This window comes from Oryza glaberrima, chromosome 10 (genome assembly GCF_000147395.1).
Source record: "Oryza glaberrima chromosome 10, OglaRS2, whole genome shotgun sequence".
Taxonomy (NCBI): domain Eukaryota; kingdom Viridiplantae; phylum Streptophyta; class Magnoliopsida; order Poales; family Poaceae; genus Oryza; species Oryza glaberrima.
The window spans coordinates 19,729,658-19,750,395 of NC_068335.1; the positions used below are offsets into that span (position 1 = coordinate 19,729,658).

Consider the following 20,738-nt stretch of genomic DNA (forward strand, 5'->3'; position numbering starts at 1 on the left):
TTTAATAAAAAAATTTATTACAAACCTATATTGTTTATTAGGTTCAGCAAAACCATAGTGTTAAAGAATCTAAACTCTAACTTATGTTGTTTTGTCATAATTGGCAAATTTGTCATATTCCTCCATAAAAATATGTAATTACGTGATAAATTTATGTTAAATTTGTAGTTGCGTAGTAGTTCTGCTAGAGAATATGTGGTTTTATGAATTTTACTATTCTTTTTTGACTTGAAAATTATGATTTCTATCAAGTCTGTTCTTGACCCAAGCCTGTTCTTGTGAAGAATCCAATACTGTAGAGAGTGGTTTCATAGGGCAGACAACCAGGATAGGATCGCTAGAAAATGTAGAGAATTTAGGCAAGCCTAACTAGGACAGCGTATTTGTTGACGAAACACTATCTTCAACCATTCTCAATAATTCAATGGGTTATTGGCAAGATGAGAAATCAGCCAGGTTCATTATTGATTGATGATAGTACGCTGAGTTCATGGTTTGTACTTTATGATACAACATTCAAGCCAATGAAGGCTCATAGTACATTTGTAAGATAAAGAAAAGTTAATCCTAAACATCAGTTCAAAAATACATGCTTCTAGAACTCAAAGGAATAGATGCTAAACATCCATTTCCCATCTCTATCTCAATCGTGTAGAATCCCCCCTCCCCCTCATTGAATTTTAGAACTCACAGAATAGCCGCGAAACATCCATTTCATCTCTCTCTTAAAAATATAGATTTTACCTCCGTTCCTGTTAGCATGCTTTTCAAACTACTAAACGGTATGTTCCATGCGAAATCTTTCTACATAGAAGTTATTTTAAAATATCAAATATATCCATTTGTCAAGTTTATAATAATTAAAACTTAATTAATTATATGCTAATAGCTTATTTATTTTACGTGAGCTAACTTAATGTTCGTCTTCATGAGCTTCAAACGCTATCTTAATCGTGTAAAATCCTCCCCCTCATTGAAACCATCTCTTATGTTATTTATACATGACTATTTCACTCCAACTAGTCCTGGGCTTCAAGGACAAGATTCCGAGAATAAAGCACTTACACCCTAATGTCACACTTCCTCCGTCCCATAATATAAGGGATTTTCAGTTTTTGCTTACAACGTTTGACCACTCGTCTTACTTAATTTTTTTTTGCAAATATAAAAAACAAAAAGTTGTGCTTAAAGTACTATAGATAATAAAGTAAGTCACAAATAAAGTAATTAATAATTTCAAAAAATTTTGAATAAGACGAGTGGTCAAACATTACCAGCAAAAACTCAAACTCCCTTATATTATGGGATAGAGAGAGCAATATATCCATAACTCAAGGGCCTACGAGACAAATGCACATCTTTGTTTACACCGGTCACGGCATGTACCCGCGCCGTACCCGGTGCCTGGATGGTGGGCCCTGTGAGTGTGACGTCACCACCCCGGGTACGAGGGCTACGTGTCAGGAAATTCCGTCTCATCCACCTGGCTCCAAGTCTCCAAGGAGCCAAGACTACCAAAGTACAGAATCATCAGATTGGTTGGCAATTGGCCCCATTGGCCATGATCTACTACTGCTACTTTAGCCAAAAGTTTTGACACTGGTTACCTATATATCAGATCGGACGGCGACTGTTGCGCCCTATGTGCACCGCCAAGTTGTCGCCCGCCGTCCGATCGATCTAGCCAGGGTGTCATTGCCGTTATTGCGAAGGTGGTAGTAGTAGTGGTGGTAGATCGGTTGATGAAAATGATTGGGTCATGTGTCACTTAATGCTGACGTTGAACTGAGAAAATTGGATAAGTTTATGTTCATGTAACAGATCAACGTCAGCAGACCCATCAGGTCACCTTTTATTCTAGAGTTCTATCTAAATTTTTCCAGTAAAGATGCATCATTGGTAGTTTTAGCATTCGAACTTGATAACATTAACTATGTTGAGAAAGAAAGGGAAAGTTGATTAAAGGAATGTTTTGTCGCGATTGTCTAATGCACCTTAGTAAGTAGTTAGTAGTGGAGGAGTACTTGAGGGATCAATTGAAAAAATTACAAAATACTATTGTTATAGAAATGAAATTTAATGCTCACTAGTGATCAATGGGTCCCGAAGGCAAATTTGTCAGCTCTCTGACTTAAGAGTTTGGAAGTTTTTTGGAAGCCGTATGCGTGTCTCCGTACTGTATAGTCCCTAATTATTGCACTTGACATTTCCATTTGGTTTTAGTACGTCGTCACAGGGAAACGGTTGAGAAGGCACAATATATAATTCACTTTTCTGTTCGAGAAGAAGATATTGTGCTATTCACTTGGAATTCTTGTTTTTAGAGGCTGCAATTCTGATGAATGCCTGATGCAGCCCACCCAAAATAAATGGTGTGTCTCGGGCCTTCTTCTCTGATACGCCCCCTCCGTTGTGTTCATGTGGGCCTCCGGGTCATTGTAGTTTGCCAACCTGGCCCTGAATGAAATGTTAAACGCTACAAGCCCAGCACGATCACACACTAGGCTGACCGCTGGCCCAAACCATACCCGTTGCCAGTACAGAAAGTTAGAGTACCACTTGCTTGTGTCACGCGCGTTTTGCCTACCGGCCAGCGGAACGGTGTACGTACTCCGCCTCATAGAAACCAACATAGGGCATATCCTAGTATAAAAAGTAAAAAGATATATCTTGTTTAATCCTAAATTGATTTTTACGAGCCTGAGGGAGTATGTTGCTATCTATAAAGTCAAATGGATTCGCTATAATTCTACCCGTAGATTATTTTACGAGTAAATTACATGGTTGATCCATAAATCTATTCATCCATGTTACTCAGATCCTTAACTCTTAAAGTATTTTTTTTAATATTCGAAAATATTAAAGTGTGTCATTCTAATCTATAATTACAACAATATCTCAGGGATCCTACGTGACATGCCACATGAACATTACAATAACAAATTTTCCTTTTTATTTTTTTTCTCCTCTACCTTTTCCTTTTTTTCATCTTTCTCTTTTCCACCATATATGAAACATGAATGAAAGAACGGAAGAAAGAGGAAGAAAAAAGGAAAAAAAGGAGAAAGAGGCAATGGCCATGTGGCATGTCATGATCATGTCACCACATAAGATCCCGCAGGTGCCGTGGCAACTTAGGATCTAATGTCACATTTTAATTACCAAGTTCATGATGTAGAAATGTATTTGAAGAGTTTAGGACCTATATAATACGAGTGAACAAGTCTAGGGCTTGGTCGTGCAGTTTACTGTTTTTTTATTAAAAAAATATCACATTGTGTTTGAGATCCATATGCTACTGCCTCTAAGAAGAAAAAGAGTAAAGTGTGTTTCAAAGAGAAGGCTTACCAACTGAGCAACCAGACGTGTTGATTGTTTATCTTGACTTATATTAAAGGTACAATGTACCTATATTGTAATTATATTGTAGTTACTACATTCATCCTTAAAAAAATGTAGGCGTGGATATCCATGTCCAACATTTGATCGTCCGTCTTATTAAAAAAATAAAAAATTAATCACATAAAGTACCATTCATGTTTTATCATCTAACAACAACAAAAATAATACTAATAAAAAATTTTAAATAAGATTAATGGTCAAATATTGCACATGAATAATGTAAAACTACACTTATTTTGGGACAGAGAGAGATTATATTCTAATTAACACCAATATGGTTTTGTAATTAACTTTCCTAGTGTACTTTTTTTACTCCATATTCCGTCTAAATTTTTTTTACTCCATTTTTCGTTGAAAGATCTTTTTTAGATAATGACCTTTCGTTGAATGATATTTAGATATATAATGACATTTTTATATAAGTCGAAATTATTGTAGGCCATGTGCTATGGTGAATAAATTGCGTTTTAAGCTCCGTGCTGTACCATACCGTCACTATGTCAACGGTGTCAGCAAACATTACACACCAAACCATACCTCTTCCCTTTTCTCATCAGAAATTTCCCATTCGCGAAAAGGAAGATATAGGAAGACAGAGAGGGATACATACACCCTGACTAACAATCGACCATGCGTTGTATGATATGATACAAAAGGTGACAAATGACAAAAGATATCATATATGACATAATTAAAAGAATCATACATAGGCGTTGTACGTGCCTCCGGCCTAACCCACTATCTCCCCCCTCTCATCAGTCATCACCCTCCCCCATCCTTTCCTTTCCATTTTCACGCTGCATGGAGAGCAAATGGTGCACGACAGCAACATCTATCGATCACCCGCGCGCGGAACGTTCATACACTGGCAAAAAAGTGCAAAAGCGATTCCGATTTCCGAATTCCGAAAGCCGCCCAAGCATATGCGTTGCGTGCGTATGAGTTTAATAGTATAGCCAACTGCTGACTTTAAATCATTTATAATTAACTTAATAGTCAATTCATACAATATTTACCTATAAACATATTCTACACAATTAATATCTAATCTCATATGTTATACGCACTTGTATCTTAGAATCCGTGCTACAGCTGACTACAAATATATAGCCCGCTGCTCTTCTTTTTTCTTTTTATCTTCTCGAAATCGAAATGTGTTTATAGTTGATTTATAGTCTGTTATTTATCTGCTCTACGCACGCACGCACGTACTCCTCCATCGATCGTGCAGATCAAAAGCGCAAATATCGATCGATACATTCCATCATCCGCATGCATGGATGAAACGACTTTGCCGGCCGCCGCCCCGGGGTCGTCGTCGTCGTTGTCGCGCACCCGTGCCATGGCGTGCCACTCCCCGCCCATGCGGGCGCATGCGCGCGCGCGCGCTCGGTGGATCGGAGGTCGCCGACGCGAGACGAGATATGGCATGCGCGAGGGGGGCCTCGGTGCCTCGGTCCAAATCAAGCGGAAAGACGAGACGTGATCGTTGCACTGCCACGCGTACGTACGTGGAAGGGCGCGCGCGGGCGGGCGCGCGACACCTGCCCGACTGCAGGTGGGCGGGTGGCCGTGTCGTTGACGCAGGTGACAGGCGGGCGGATGTGCGAATCGAGCCGGGAGCTCGGTACGTGGCGCGGCCGCGCGCATGTCGGTACAGTACAGTACAACTCGTGTAGTACATGTGCGCTGCACGGCGGGTGAAATTCACAGGATTTTACTGGCGATCTGACGGGCGCACCGTGCTGCTTGGAGTTTAGGCCTGGGAGCTTCGGGCAGCTGTAATTTTTTTTTTCAGAATCAGAAACTCTTTCAATGATTTAGTTTTTCATTTTAAATATAGAAAATTATAGTTATGAAATCTATAAAATGAATCAAAAAGCAAGCTTTTCAGAGAAAATTGCTAATTAGGTGTTTTTCAGAATTATCTGGGTTTGGAGCTGAGACGGAGGCAACAACTAACTGCCAATTGTAGTAATTTTTTCGTCCGATGGGTACAAAAGTGGCAGTAAACTAGTTCGTCGTCCAGCTCACGGATGTTCACATGATCCCAAACGCGAAGATTTAGAAGGCGGGCTAGTGACCGTGAGCAATAACAAAATCACACCACTACGTCGCCCTTGTTTTCATGGCCACAAAGGACAGCACCAGCTCACAAAAAAGAAGCTGCTTTGTAGGACTTTTTGGGCATCGATCGTGCCAATTCTGCTTCTGCCTGTTGAGATAAACTACCATCTTCAAGGGCTTTTTCTCCTCGACGACAACGAGTTTAGGTTCACGAATGTTTGGATGACATGGAATCACGTTGCGTGATTGTGTTGCTGTTGCGTCTGTGTGTGTGCGCGTTGCGGCGCTTTCCGTCGACGCACTCGCAACCAGTCGGGAGCATGTGTGCGCTTCGTTGAATCGGTTGTCGTTGTGAGGTGTCTGTACTGGTGCAGTGTACTGCTGCTGCTCTGTCTTCCGCTGTTACACGTTTAAAGATCTTTCCAAAGGTAAAGGTAATCACCAGATCAGAAATGCGGATTATTGCACGTGAGCCAGGTAATTCAATTACCTAATGCCATGTTTTTATGCCCTTGTCCTGTGTATGTCAAATGATGCATATCTTTACTTGTGGACCATGATAGATACTTTTTCTGGATAATTTGAACCGATGAAAGATACTATCCTGATTCCTGAATACACCTGTACGTATAAAAATTAAGATACTTCTAGTATATAACAAGATGGCAGCAACAGATACGCTGAACCCATAACTCACCAATCAATTCTCTGCACCAGAAATCATCAACTATTCATCAGGTTTTAAAAATGTCAAAGAAGAAAAAAAATACAATTTCTGTCAGGCCTCAGCACTCATCAGTGAGCACTTATAGCACACAGCAACACATCAGCATCCATTTCTCCAGTTGATCCTCTCCCCAATGCCAAGTGCTAACACCGGAGCCATCTCTCTGAATCTCACCTGCTTCCATGTCTCACCCTATATAAACCACCCCTACTCTCTACCCGGCTACTCAAGCACTAACCAAAACCAAAGCAGAGAAGAGGCAAGAACAACTAGCTGCATGGCAATGGCGGGAGAGAGTAGGAGGAGGAGGAGGGCGGCGGCGGAGGCGGTGGCGTGGTGCTTGGCGCTGGGCGTGGTGGCGCTGCTGCTGGTGGGGTCGGTGGAGGAGGAGGCGGTGGTGGTGGTGCGCGGGGCGCGGCTGGCGGCGGCGCGGCCGTGCGAGGAGATATACATGGTGGAGGAAGGGGAGACGCTGCACAGCATCAGCGACAGGTGCGGCGACCCGTACATCCTGGAGCAGAACCCGCACGTCCACGACCCCGACGACGTCTTCCCCGGCCTCGTCATCAAGATCACGCCGCGCCCCGGCCGCCGCAACTGAACTGAACTTGCTGATCGATCAACGCGTTGATCTATCTCTGATCGACCGAGAGATCGATCAACCTGTACAGTGGACACCGATCGACGCGAATGTATGGCGGAATGCAGAGATGGTTCTTGTTTGTTTGTGTTTTTTCTTGCTTTGAAGTTTGAAAGATTCTGACCAACGAAGGGCGCCGTATCCGGGTGTTTGTTTCGTCGTCGTTTGCTTCGTTTGACGATGATGAACCAGAACCACACGTACTGGAACAGAGGACGCTGCGAGTGGCTACTGGCTAGTAAGTGGCTAGTAGTGTAGTGGTAGTAGTTAGGCAGGCAACCTTGCCTGGTGTGTGTGTGCTTTGTTCATTCCGTTATACTAGAGGCTAGTTGTCAGTTGGTTACCTGAACTGAACTGATGCAGTGGTTGGTAAAAGAAAAAACTGAGACTGATGTTTGTTAGATGCGTAAGCAAGCTTGCCGTAATTGTGGCGTGTTGATAAAAGTACGGCTAAGAAATAGTTAAGTGTAATATAGTTAGCTTTCAATTGAAGAATTTACCATTTGTCACTCTACCAAAATACTAGTGCTCAAATGCCACTCTCCCAAATGTTCATTCCTAAATGCCACCCGGACCTCACCACTTTTGTTTGAATGGAAAGTGAGGCTGACATGTGCGTCCGGATAGCATTTGGGAATGAAAATTTAGGAGAGTGGTATTTGAGTGCTATCATTTTGGTAGTTGCAAATAGTAAATTCTCCCCCTATTTTCTATGACACTAAACTCAGCCCAATACTATAAATTGGATTAAAATATATTTTGAAACGGAGGTAGTAGTATAACATATACTATGTCCTAAGGCTAAAAGGGTGTGGGGGCGAAGCAAACATTTACCTAGAAAACTACGCCATAATCAAAATGTAGCATTACAAAGTGAAGCAACTAACCAAATAACCCCAAGTAATATTAGTAAGAAAATCCCCCACCAGAATTTTCAAATTCTCAATCGCAAGATCTGTCATCGAAAACCTACATTTTATCTCCACCCTCCAATACAAACAAATAGTCAAGCCCTAGCCACCACTTCCACATCGCTCCTCCTAACCTCACCCTGTGCTACGCTGAACCGATCATGCCCTCTGCACCACCACCATTTAGCCTCAATGGCATCTCCCTCAACGCTGGTGATGCTCGCCGACGAGCACCTCCATCGCCATCCCTATTGCCATCATCCTCCTTGAGATGGCTTCTCATGTGCCATCACCATTTCTTATGTCCTTACGCTGTTGTCTTCCTCGTCTCTAATGGTCTTGTCGCTGAATTCATGACCACCACCACCTAACCAATCTAGCGAGGTGCCTGACCCTATTCTCATCTTCCGTCTCGAGCAACTCACCATCACCTAATTACATGATCGGGATTCTCTTGCCATAACTACTATCCATTGTCCTCGTAGCTCCGACGGCGTCACTGTCATCTCGTTGCCTTCCCAATGCCACCGTCCACCATCAGGCCGCTATCTCCTTAGCCTCACTCTAAGCGGGGGAACCTATGCTCTCTCTAACTGGTCAGACCAATGTCAATGTCGCTGGACATAATCAACATTGTTGGAGAGGCAGAGAGCAGAAATTGTGAGGTAGATATAAAGGTTAGATATTTGCAAGATTTTCCTCTTAATTTTCAATCGAATGTGGTTTAGGGAAATGGATATTTTTTTTACTAGACTGGCGTATAGCAATCCGAAGACGAAGAAAGAAGGAGGAGTAAAACACAAAAAAAGAAACCAACCGTCTTAAAACTTACAACTTTACCATTGGGCAATACAACTGCAATGGGCCAAGAAGTTAATTTAAAGTTAAGAGCAAATTCATTTGGACCACCTTTTATTACAGATGCTTCACTTTGGACCACATACCACCCATCTCTCTTCTCGAGCATGAACAATCTCGATTACATTGGCTCCTACTTATCAATAAACTCTCACATATATATGTAAAACCATTCATCGGTATATGATAAGATATATATGGATAAAAGAGTTGAGGATGACCCAAAATGTCACAAAGGTAAGAATAATAACCGGTATAAAGTGAGAACATTGATAAACATCGCTAATAAAAGTTCGTCTATAGTAAAATTTACTCTAAAATTAAATCACCTAATATTTTAATATTTTTTTGTACAAATGGACCGTTTCAATGGGGCTTTATCAGATTTAGTTGAGATGCATACATGGTAAGCACCGTCATAATCTTGCCCAAGAGCTGACCCAACTCATTAAAATTACGCTTCTTTTACGACTTAATAAATCAAGAAGAAACCTTTGAAATCCAGCCTGCCCCGACTGTCTCGTAACAGAAAAATAACTCAGCAACGACTAAATTATGATTTTAAAATGGCAAAAATATCAAAGCACGTTCGAAACAATCGCAAGATTGGCAAGTAAACTCTCCTGCTTGCTTGCTCACAACCACATCAGATCATTGATCAATGTTTCATCAGCTCATCACTTCTGCATGCATGTTATATTCTTCTCAGGGCTCCTCCACAATTTACAAAGCTGCTCGAAGATCTTCTTTGCAGTGCAAAGCAATCTGCAAGATTATTCAAGACATCTACTCTTGATCTACCATTGAGCTAACTCCGGATATATAAACAGACCGAACGTTTCGTCCCAGGGGAATGTGAAAGTTAGCGAATTTGCCCGGCGAAAATGGCAGCACTTGGCCGCGCGAGCTCGTCGGCGCCGGTGCTTGCCGCCGCCGCCGCCGTGCTCCTCTCGCTCTGCCTCGCCGCGCTCTCGGAAGAGCAAGGTGCGTAAACGTTGCGTTGTATCTTTGCGTTGATGCGTGTTGCGTCGTCGTCGTGTTCATGGCGTGCGATGGCGTTGTGCAGAGCAACTGGAGAACCTGCGGTTCGTGCGGCACGCGCAGGACGCGCCGCTGGTGTCGAGCTACAACTACATCGTCATCGGCGGCGGCACGGCGGGGTGCCCGCTGGCGGCGACGCTGTCGGAGCACTCGCGCGTGCTGCTGCTGGAGCGCGGCGGCCTGCCGTACGCCAACATGTCGAGCGAGCAGCACTTCACGGACGCGCTGGCCGACACGTCGCCGGCGTCGCCGGCGCAGCGGTTCATCTCGGAGGACGGCGTGGTGAACGCCCGGGCGCGGGTGCTCGGCGGCGGGAGCTGCCTCAACGCCGGGTTCTACACGCGGGCGAGCAACGAGTACGTGCGCGCCGCCGGGTGGGACGCGCGGCTGGTGAACTCGTCGTACCGGTGGGTGGAGCGCTCGCTGGTGTTCCGCCCCGACGTGCCGCCGTGGCAGGCGGCGCTCCGCGACGCGCTGCTCGAGGTCGGCGTCACGCCCGACAACGGCTTCACCTTCGACCACGTCACCGGCACCAAGATCGGCGGCACCATCTTCGACAACTCCGGCCAGCGCCACACCGCCGCCGACTTCCTCCGCCACGCCCGCCCCCGCGGCCTCACCGTCCTCCTCTACGCCACCGTCTCCCGTATCCTCTTCAAAAGCCAAGGTACACAGCTACGATGAAAATGGAAAATGTGCTGTGCGCCGAAGAAGCTTGACCTCACGACGGCGAGCTTTTGCCATGGCGTGCAGACGGGGTGCCGTACCCGGTGGCGTACGGGGTGGTGTTCTCGGACCCGCTGGGGGTGCAGCACCGGGTGTACCTCCGCGACGGCGACAAGAACGAGGTGATCGTGTCGGCGGGGACGCTGGGGAGCCCGCAGCTGCTGATGCTGAGCGGCGTCGGGCCGCAGGCGCACCTGGAGGCGCACGGCATCGAGGTGATCGTGGACCAACCCATGGTCGGGCAGGGCGTCGCCGACAACCCGATGAACTCGGTGTTCATCCCGTCGCCGGTGCCGGTGGAGCTCTCCCTGGTGCAGGTCGTCGGCATCACCCGCTCCGGCAGCTTCATCGAGGGGGTGAGCGGGTCGGAGTTCGGCATGCCGGTGTCGGACGGCGCGCTCCGGTGGGCGCGCAGCTTCGGGATGCTGTCGCCGCAGACGGGGCAGCTCGGCACGCTGCCGCCGAAGCAGAGGACGCCGGAGGCGCTGCAGCGGGCGGCGGAGGCGATGATGCGGCTGGACAGGAGGGCGTTCCGGGGAGGCTTCATCCTGGAGAAGATCCTCGGGCCGGTGTCCTCCGGCCACGTCGAGCTGCGAACCACCGACCCGAGGGCGAACCCGTCGGTGACGTTCAACTACTTCCGCGAGGCGGAGGATCTGGAGCGGTGCGTCCATGGCATCGAGACGATCGAGCGGGTGATCCAGTCGCGGGCCTTCTCCAACTTCACCTACGCCAACGCCTCCGTCGAGTCCATCTTCACCGATTCCGCCAACTTCCCCGTCAACCTGCTGCCGCGCCATGTCAACGACTCGCGCTCGCCGGAGCAGTACTGCATGGACACCGTCATGACCATCTGGCACTACCACGGCGGCTGCCATGTCGGCGCCGTCGTCGACGACGATTACCGGGTGTTCGGGGTGCAGGGGCTCAGGGTGATCGACAGCTCCACCTTCAAGTACTCCCCCGGGACCAACCCTCAGGCCACCGTCATGATGCTCGGCAGGTAACTGGCATCATTTTAGCTCATGAAAGTGCATTGCCATGAGTAACACACTGACAGTATAGTTTTTAATATGGTTATATGGACATTGGACAGGTATATGGGTGTGAAGATTCAGTCCGAGAGATGGAAGAAATGATGAACACAAGATAATTTCGTTTCAGGAGCAAAAAATGCATGTAATTCAAGGAAAAGAAAATGTTCAACTGTCTTTAGAGTTTAGAGTAGATTTTATTTGCACCCACTTAATTTTTACTCTTCTCTAGACATAGGTTCAGTATCTGCTTGTTGATTATGTAACCTTGAAGAAGCATTGCAAAAACAAAGCGGAAACTTATGTTACCAAGGGCATGACGAAGAAATAAATGGATTAGATTTCATTGACACTTAGAAAATGGAACCAGCAAATCAAGGCTGAAAATAATTACACTAGAAACTTATTTTAATGGCTTTACATGTCGCTACATACTTAAATCAATCAAAGTTGCTACCAAAGCCATGTTCCCTAAACAGAGGGTTCCGGGCTTTCAAACATTCTTAATCTTCTATACATTGATAAAAAGTATACATAAAAAGAAAACCTATTAAGATGGAAATGTTGAATTCTCTTAAGAAAGGCATAAAAAATGCAGGGTAATAACCTTTTCTTGTCATGTCCTACTTGGTTTCAACCTATATTGCTAGCAAAATTTTCACGCTATCTATAACCTCAGGAAGCAGAATAGCTCAGAATCACTAGCAATTGTATACTTACAGATAATCGAAATTCATATTGTGAGGTTTTCTTGGATGGCTCGGAATGATCCACAGATGTTACCACCCATGTCTGGGAATGACGTACATCCTGGCAAGGGTTTCACCTTGCCCTTACGGTCAACACTTACAGGGTACTTCATTAGGTGGCCTCTCATCTCAGTCACCTCATTATCAACAAATCGTTCCCAGTTCTGTTCACCGATTTGGCGAACTCGTCTCATGCATTCCATGGTCTCTGGATAGTTGAAGCCTTCCTCAACCACTCCAATATGCTCCGCCCAAAGAGACATTCTGTACCCATAAATCTACACATGAAATCAGCAGATTTGAATTAGAGTGTGGTTCTAGAAATATCAGTCATCCTACAATAGGTATATCCCTCAAACCAAGAGACAACTAGTCGAGATTCCTTCACAGTTGTACAGGGGTATTTGAAATATGACTGTACTTGATATGCAACTTTTTCTCTATTTCTAGAAATACATTTGTATTTTCCATACATTTGTAGCTACAATCTGGTCCCACCATGATGGATGGTGTAGATAGCTCTCTTTTTCTTCAATTAACATATTCTTGAGAATGAATGGTAGCTTCTCTTTTTTTCTTCCAATTAACATATTCTTAAGAGTGAGTGGTAGCTTTTTTTAGCCTTATCTAAAAAAATATGATTGATAATGTACGAATTTCCCTTTAGGTTACTCTGCCAAAACAAAAGATAATTGCAACAAATATATATGGCTGGATTGATGCAGTAGTGCTGAACAACAGACAATAACAGTGTAAAGCAAACGAGTTGCAAATGTACAATCACTGAAGGCGCAATGTTTAATATATGAGCATATGATGCCAGCTCGGTTCTCTGTAGATCTCCAGAAATGTGATACAGCCATACAGGCATGAAGTGTTGTTACCTGTCCACGGGGTGCAGAAACCTTACTTGCCCATGTATACTGTGGCTGATACGCACCCATCGCAATCTCAGTATCTCTGATACCTTCCATGGACCTCTGATTGATATTAGCTGATCCAATTATCACATATTCATCATCCACAATCATGCCTTTTGAATGTACATATACCATGAATCTTCTATGTTTCCTAGCTTGTTCCTGGGTAGTAAATGTAGAATAAATGAACGAGGTTGCATGCAGGCAGTTTTCATGCAAGTCAGATGTTAAAAAAATAACAAAGTTCAGCGAGATTGCTAGCAAGCATATCATACATATTAATATATCCTGTAATTTTGATAAATCAAAAGTTAAATACTATACACAGTGCTCCAACAAGATGAAACATTATTGTAGAACATCTAGACAATTGAGCCAAATCATTCTAACCGATCGAATGTTTTCTTCTAAATAAAAGGCACAAGTGTACAAAACCAGAATTTCCATGTATCATCTGATAAAGAAACTAAAGTGGATTGGATATTTGGCCTCCATGTAGGATCAGAGAACAAGACTTGATATCAATATCCTTTAAGAACCAGTGTAATATGGCAAGTCAGAGCAAAATTTATCTTCAGAGGTCGGCAAGATCAGCAGCTTTCACATTCTCGTATGACGCAGGCTTAAGGGACCATATTGTGACTTTTGTTGAAATTCAATGTGACATTAATTACTGTATTTAATACTATAAATGAAAAAAAAAAGCATTTAACCTTGCAGGGAAAACTAAAACCAATGGAGGGTCCTCAGCATAGTTTGTCAAAGGAAAAAACAAGACGTCTTACCTGAGGAGTGCTTGTTGAGTTTGAAGTGCTTGGACTGTCAGCAACTTCACGATTGCCAAGACAAAAGAAGTTCAGATAATCCTGAGGCTCATATAGATCATCTAGACCCTCTTCTTTCAGGGCCCTATATATTGTTTCATACATCATTTGCATTGTCTTGTGCTACAGGAGCAACAAAAAAAACATGCGATCATGTCAAATGAACTAACTGGGTATAATCTATATAAACATTGAACAAGACACAAAGCAGACATGTTGATCTAACCTGCCAGTAAAGAATTCTTTGTGTAGGAGCACCTGTTGGATTACCCTCAGGCCACATGGGAATTACTATATATGCAGAGAATCTCTCTTTTGCCTTTATCTTGTTTGCAATTTTGAGAGCAATTTCGATTGGTATTAAATTATTAGCCCCTGAAAACTCACAATTTGAATACCAATTTAGGATCAGATAAGGGATTTGCTGTGTTCTGAATTGCTGAAATGGTTTGCAAATCAAGAAAATGTAATGTGCACCGTATTTTGTTTCTGGATTTTTTTTATTGGTGGGTGCACATTAATTAAAAAAATAACTTTACACCATATGCTTACCAATATCTTTGTTTGAATCCCAATTAAACGAAGATCCAATGAAATACTGGTTCTCAATATAAATGAAGTGCTGCGCTCCACGAATAGCATTGACATATGCAGTATGTATGCTCATATCAATCAGTACATTCTTCCCACAAACAAGATTCTGCTAGGCAAAGCAAGGTGTTAGCGAAAAGCACATAATAATGAATATAATATTAGTACATGCAAACAGTACTCAATTACCTTGCAGGTTGCTTCCCGTGGATCCTTTGGAAATCCTTTGGCAGAATTTGAATCAATAGAACGAAACACCTAGGTTTCAAAGCAAATAAAGTTTAAGTAGAAAGTTAAAACAAGGAAAAACTTACACACACTGACTACAAGATACTATAAATACCTGAACATGCCACGTCTCTGGATCATTGTCACTAAAATATATTGCGTCATTAATGCTTATAAAATCAGGTATTCTTTCAATACTGAGGAGGGCATCATCATATGATTTTCCTAACTTTTTAATCCCATGGCGTTTGGATGCCTTTAACCAACGCTCCTGAAAATTTTGCAAAACATCATATGCCGCTGGACCATCAATCTTGGAATGCAAGTCGTGCCATGGTTCCCTTGGGCCACGAGCATCAACTGTCTGCAGAAAAAAAAAAGCAGAGAGAAAGAAAGAAACTTTCAGGAACCAAAGATAAGAGAAAGATGGAACAGCTTTCTGTCGAAAGATATTCCATGGTTAGGAACTAAATATTAGATACGTTTCTTACTATCATCATCTCAAAAGCAAGAAGTTAATTGTAGCTTTACATCAGAAACCACATCAAGATACAAGTATATGTTAAAGGAATCAAACACTTACAGCAAAATTTGGATTGTAATAATCCTCCTTGTGCACAGTCTGAAGAGACCTAAATAGAGGATGGCTAGGTGTATCATATCGCCCACCGCATAAATCGAGGCCACCAACAAAAGCAATTATTTTCCTCTTATGATTGCCAGCATCAGCATCCACAATAACTGTTTTCTGATGATGAGTAAAAATGGTTCCTGTTTCCTGAATTTCAATACCATCATATGATAAATACATGGTACTAAAAGAACTAATACAATACAAGATTGCTTGATAAATGCCATTATACAAAAGAATCCAACAACAAATATATGTGTGCATTATGTGAATATCAAATTTCTCTTCCTGATCAGGTATAAGGAACAGCGATTGTGAAGTACAGCATAACTTCCAAGCATGAAGAGTAGACATATAAAAAGTTTGAAACCACTCACTTGGTGCAATCAATTGTAGTAATTTAGGTGACAAACAAAAATGGAATATCATAATGGATAAGTTTGTGTGGCATCACAATACCTGCTGTTTCACCCAGCTGTGCCGTTTCCCAGCAGATCGTGGGCAAAGCAATACTTGAACTGAAGAGTGCTTGAAAAATCTGCGGGTCTCCTCATCTCGTGTGCCCATGAAACCATCCTACAAGTGGATAAGCAGCATAATCTACTTCAAACTTTCCAGCATCATGAAACATGGGACCAAAGATAAGGTACATGCACCTAAAGGACAAGCTACCAAACTATTACAGAAAAATTTGGAGGAAATAGATGAGCTTGATGAAGATCCTCTCAATGTTATATTGATGCAACCGGAGGTTTTGTAAATTCTTTAATGTGATAACAGCAGTTGTAAAAATGCCCTTTCTGATGCCTTTTTGTATTTGTGTATTGAGGATTAGACAACGCAATGCAAAGATTGACAACTGAGGAGTCGCCACAGAATATCCCACAACACGTGGATCGTGGGGGGCATGCAAATGAGACAATGGAGTGGAAAATCTTCAAGTGCCAATGTTTCCCAATTTTTCCATAAACATTGCAGCACTTCAATTTATAAATTTGCAGTTTGGAGTTTGGACACAAAATCATGTTCTCGTGTGCGGTGTAAAAGTCATGAACAAAGCAATTTTGAACTCAATGAATAACTCATACCGTCTTAATTCCAAGAATACTCCTTGATGTTGGATCGTCCCACACAAGAAGCAACACCCTCACCCCTTCCTGTGACTTCATCTTCAACAGTTCCCCAAGTGATGGCATCTTCTCAACTCCTTCCCTGATGAGGTGGATTGTGTGGAACACTGACCATCCCACAATGTAAATCAACCGCCGTGCTTGGCATATAGCATCGTAGATATCACGCCAACACTGCCCGTGCTGATAGCGCATTCCGTGATCAAGACAGAAATCCGGGAGACAACCATCAGGCACATGTGCATCCTGATACAGTGTCACTCTATTGCCACGCCGCATCGGGAAGTAAGTATTAGGAACTCCCAGGCTATCTGGGCCGGCAATGACACCATGGTGATACATTTTGAGCTGAGCCACCGGGATGTACTGTATGGACAGCCGCAACACAGCACCTTGAGCGCATGGCTTCCCATTGGACTCAAGCACATCGTAGATGCCGTTAATCCTTTCTCCAAAAAGGAGCTTCTCAGCAGGAATCGACACTGTGCCTATGAGCTGAGCACCGAAGACATCATTGTCCTTGACAACGAACTCGACCTCGGCGGCATCATGCCCAACAGGGACAAGGAAATTCTGCGTCCAAACGGGGTTCTCATTGTTGGGAACGACGTAGGTGCGAGCGACGGTGGCATAGGAGACCTGGATGGTAACATATGGGTCGCTGGTCATGTTGGCGCTGGACATTTTGCTGCCGACCGCGCCGATGAGGCGCGGACCGAGGAGGTCGCCGACCCTCTTGGAGAAGAGATCCTTGTTCGGGAGGTTCCGAGCGTCGTACACCCAGACGTCGAGGGTGCCGTGGAGCAGCACCACCTTCAGGGATGGCCTCACGCTGCCGTGCTGCGACCCTCCGGCCGGCGAGCCGTACGCCACCATCTGCATCCCACCGTGCTGCGACCCTCCGGCAGGAGGGCCGTACGGCACCATCTGCATCCCGCCACCGCCGTGGCTGCTCCCGCCGCCGGGGAACGACGCGGAAGGCGGGAGCACGGAGGGGGACGACGCCGCGGGCACGGCCGCCGGCGACGGCGGCGGCGGGTAGTCGTGGCGGTCGGAGACGTGCATGTTGGCGAGCCCATCCGCAATGGAGGGGTACGACGGCGCGGAGGGCGATGGCGATGGCGGTTCGGGGTGGTGGTGGAAGCTGGAGCTCGGGGAGATGGACGGGCTGGGGTTGGGGCTCGGGTAAGAAGGGTACGCCGCGGCGGGCGCGTGGTAAGGGTCGTAGACGTACGGCGAGGGCGGATGCGGCTGCGGCGGCGGGTAGGCATGGTGCTGCGGCGGCGGCGGGTAAGGCTGGAGCGGGGCGGAATGGTGCGCGTACGGCTGCGGCTGCGGCTGCGGCGGCGGCGCGGAGGGGTAACCGTGGAACGAACGGGACGGCGAGAGGTAGGCGGAGGGCGGCGGCGGCTGCTGCTGCGGTGGAGGATACTGGTATGGGTACTGCCCGTACGGGTAAGGATACTGCTGCGGCGGGTAGGGGTACCCTCCCCCACCGTGGTTTCCGCCCTCCATCGCCGCCGGTCGGTCGCCGGAGCGCGGGGGTAGGGTCGTCTCGTCGCGGATTCCGATTCCGATTCCCCTGGTTTGACCTCGCGCTCCCCTCTTCTATCTCCAATTGGGTTCCAAGGCGTGGGAGGCGTGAGGGTGAGACGAGGCGCGCGCTCGCCGCCCGCCGCGTCGTGGAGGGGTGGTGGTGGAGGAGGAGGAGTCGTGGGCGGCGAGCACGACGGGGAGGAGGAAGAAGACCGGATCGCGGGAGGAGGAGGGAGAGAAACGATCGAGAAACGGTGGGTGAGGTCGCGGTCGCGGTCGCGACTCCGACTCGCGCCCGGTTGGAAGACGATCCACGGGCGGGCCGGCCAACCCGCACAACTGCACAAGGAAGGAAGGTTGGTGCCGTGCGGGCGCTGACCGGTTTATAGTTCCGCGACCGGACCGCCTCGTTCCTAACGTCGTGTGGGGCCCACGTGTCATCGTCACTGGGGGGCGGGGGGTGGGGGAGGAGAACGCGCGTTGCGTTGGTATAGCTGATGACGCGATTGGAGATTTCGTGACGGACAGTATTTGCTTAGCAGGAAATTATTTATTTTTTCTCTCTCTTTTTCTTTTTGAAAGACCGGCAACTCATAATGTACTCTATTCAATTTATATTTTAAATCGTTTGACTTTTTCTCTAATCAACTTTTTTTAAATTTAATTAAATTTATAGAAAAATACATAATAATTTCAATATAAAACAAACATATTATCGAAATATATTCAATGAAACTAATTTGATATTTTATATGTTGATAATTTTTTTTATAAACTTAGTTTGGCTAGGAAATTGTTGAAAGACTTATCATATAAAACTGAAACGGAAGGAGTGTAAATATTATACTGAAAAAAGTAAATCTTCTTTTTTTGTCTTTTCTCATACGTTCCGTAGGTGGGGTCAGTGTCACGTACGAAAAGGTCTCCATGGCTTTTTTTTCAATGCTCGAGTCTAATATGTGTTTTGAGCTTTCAATTGTAATTTTTACTTTTTGGTGGACTACTTCCTTCCCGACATCAAAAGAATATGCCACATTGGACATCTAATACGATTTCAAGATGCCACTTGACCGTTAATTTCTACTGCAGAACAATTTAAAACTAATCTATTATAATACACATTTTCGAGTCAAATATGCATATATGGTTTCCATTGATCCAATTTAAACATTTTAAAATAAAAATATATAAACATTCAAAGTTATAATCTCAGCTTGGAACATTGTCCAAAACCATATTGATAGAATATTTTTTTTTCTTCACAAAAACTGCTAGAGACACAGACACCATTTCGTGCAAACTGCTAGTTTCTCCCCATTATTGGATAGGGTGAATGGTTACTATACCAATTATACATTGACAAGGGCAAATATTTTAATGCATCTTTGAATAGCTGACGTCTCACCATTTCTTACAGGCTAAGCATCACGAGTGCCATGCCATGCCGCTAAGGTTCCTCGGATCAGTATGATAACTGAAACTTTCTGAATCCGCTGATGATCAGATCAGGGTGCTGCACTGATGCCCAACGGCCTGACGCCCTGACCAGAGCCAACCGTTTTTGCCACGCACACGCGCAAAACTCATTTCTTGATCACGCCATCAGCCACATGATCGTGGTCTCATGGGTGGGAAACGATCGCATTCGCTGTCTCTGTGGGTTCAGAAAGGAACAAACGTTCGAGTTTCGAGTTCGATCTGTGGATGGCTAATTGAATCCCGTGGAATTATTATACTGGTATCTATGATTCTGTCTCCGTTTTTGGCAGATGGATTCACATATATATACACTGAAACCGCGTAGTAGTATCTGCAATGACAGAAGATTAGGACGATTGGTATATCTGAATCTTCTCGTTCTCATCTTTTGCTTGGATCGTACTCAAGGATCCATACCTGACTGACTTCTTCCTTTCAAAAGCAATAGTCAGACAGAGTACCATTGGGCCAAGGTGGCGGAACGGCCTAGTTCGGCCCAACAAACCTTAGTACTATATTGGGCCCACTTTTCAGCCACATCAGCATACCGGCCCAATACATACGATGGCTTCAGAGCCCCAACCCAAACCATATAGTTTCCCTTCTCCCAATCTCCCCCACGAAGCGGATCAAATCGGTGGTGCCGGCCAATCTCCGGCGAGCCGTCAGCGACTGCGCGGCGAGCGATCTCCCTTCCACTGATAACCCTTTCCACTCGGTTTGATGACCTCCCTCTGTTGATCAATGCGACCTGGAACAATTTGTCTGCACTGCACGGTGCACACGATGATAGCTTGCGATAGCCGCCGAATCGGCAAGCTGGATCTGGGGTCCCCGGTCAGTATAATTGATGGCATTTTGGCATCTGTCATCAGCATCCGAAGGTTGCTTTGCCTGAATGCTTTCATCAAGCTTTTCTCCATGATCCTTGCTTGTAGAAGATAGTACTGTAGGATAGTAGCAGGAAGTACTACGATCTGGAATCTGATCCTTCCCCTTTTCAGTTTATCAATCTCTTTTGCTGATGTGTGTTGCTTGCTTTCAGCTAGACATGTACTCCATCTGGAATTCTTGAAGATCCGAATAGTAGCGGATGGAAAAATATCTGCTGCTTTTGTGAGGCCACCATGTTCGATGTTCTCATTAGTTCTGTTGCAAAACAAGGACTGCATCAATTTTTTTTTTCGAACAGTCAGACCGTTGCCGATGTTTTATATTAAGATGGTGTCCCATTTTAAAAAGTA

At 44.9% G+C, this 20,738-nt stretch overlaps 3 protein-coding genes across 3 annotated transcripts; 2 read left to right on the forward strand and 1 right to left on the reverse strand.

The window, feature by feature from the left end:
- Positions 1–6,314: 6,314 nt before the first annotated feature.
- Positions 6,315–7,356, forward strand: LOC127786185 (uncharacterized). The gene has a single exon (XM_052313519.1). It carries the CDS (start codon positions 6,330–6,332, stop codon positions 6,795–6,797), a length of 468 nt encoding a protein of 155 aa, XP_052169479.1. The 5' UTR covers positions 6,315–6,329; the 3' UTR covers positions 6,798–7,356.
- A 2,129-nt stretch (positions 7,357–9,485) lies between these two features.
- LOC127752472 (protein HOTHEAD-like) lies at positions 9,486–11,769 on the forward strand. Its single transcript, XM_052277851.1, has 4 exons — positions 9,486–9,589; positions 9,672–10,313; positions 10,400–11,375; positions 11,469–11,769. Exons 1-4 carry the CDS (start codon positions 9,490–9,492, stop codon positions 11,509–11,511), a joined length of 1,761 nt encoding a protein of 586 aa, XP_052133811.1. The 5' UTR covers positions 9,486–9,489; the 3' UTR covers positions 11,512–11,769.
- On the reverse strand, positions 11,768–18,352 carry LOC127752471 (phospholipase D gamma 1-like). Its single transcript, XM_052277850.1, has 10 exons — positions 16,438–18,352; positions 15,809–15,925; positions 15,302–15,496; positions 14,834–15,082; positions 14,680–14,748; positions 14,452–14,599; positions 14,126–14,274; positions 13,861–14,022; positions 13,040–13,237; positions 11,768–12,433 (listed from the first exon to the last, which is right to left on the reverse strand). Exons 1-10 carry the CDS (start codon positions 17,992–17,994, stop codon positions 12,140–12,142), a joined length of 3,138 nt encoding a protein of 1,045 aa, XP_052133810.1. The 5' UTR covers positions 17,995–18,352; the 3' UTR covers positions 11,768–12,139.
- Positions 18,353–20,738: the final 2,386 nt, after the last annotated feature.

Coding starts and splice junctions, on each gene's coding strand:
- LOC127752472 (XM_052277851.1), top strand. CDS start 9,490: ATGGCAGCACTTGGCCGCGCGAGCTCGTCGGCGCCGGTGCTTGCCGCC. Junction 10,314..10,399: donor TATCCTCTTCAAAAGCCAAG/GTACACAGCTAC, acceptor CATGGCGTGCAG/ACGGGGTGCCGTACCCGGTG. Junction 11,376..11,468: donor ACCGTCATGATGCTCGGCAG/GTAACTGGCATC, acceptor GACATTGGACAG/GTATATGGGTGTGAAGATTC.
- LOC127752471 (XM_052277850.1), bottom strand. CDS start 17,994: ATGGAGGGCGGAAACCACGGTGGGGGAGGGTACCCCTACCCGCCGCAG. Junction 14,275..14,451: donor GGATTCAAACAAAGATATTG/GTAAGCATATGG, acceptor GTGAGTTTTCAG/GGGCTAATAATTTAATACCA. Junction 14,023..14,125: donor AAAGAATTCTTTACTGGCAG/GTTAGATCAACA, acceptor TTGCTCCTGTAG/CACAAGACAATGCAAATGAT.
- LOC127786185 (XM_052313519.1), top strand. CDS start 6,330: ATGCCAAGTGCTAACACCGGAGCCATCTCTCTGAATCTCACCTGCTTC.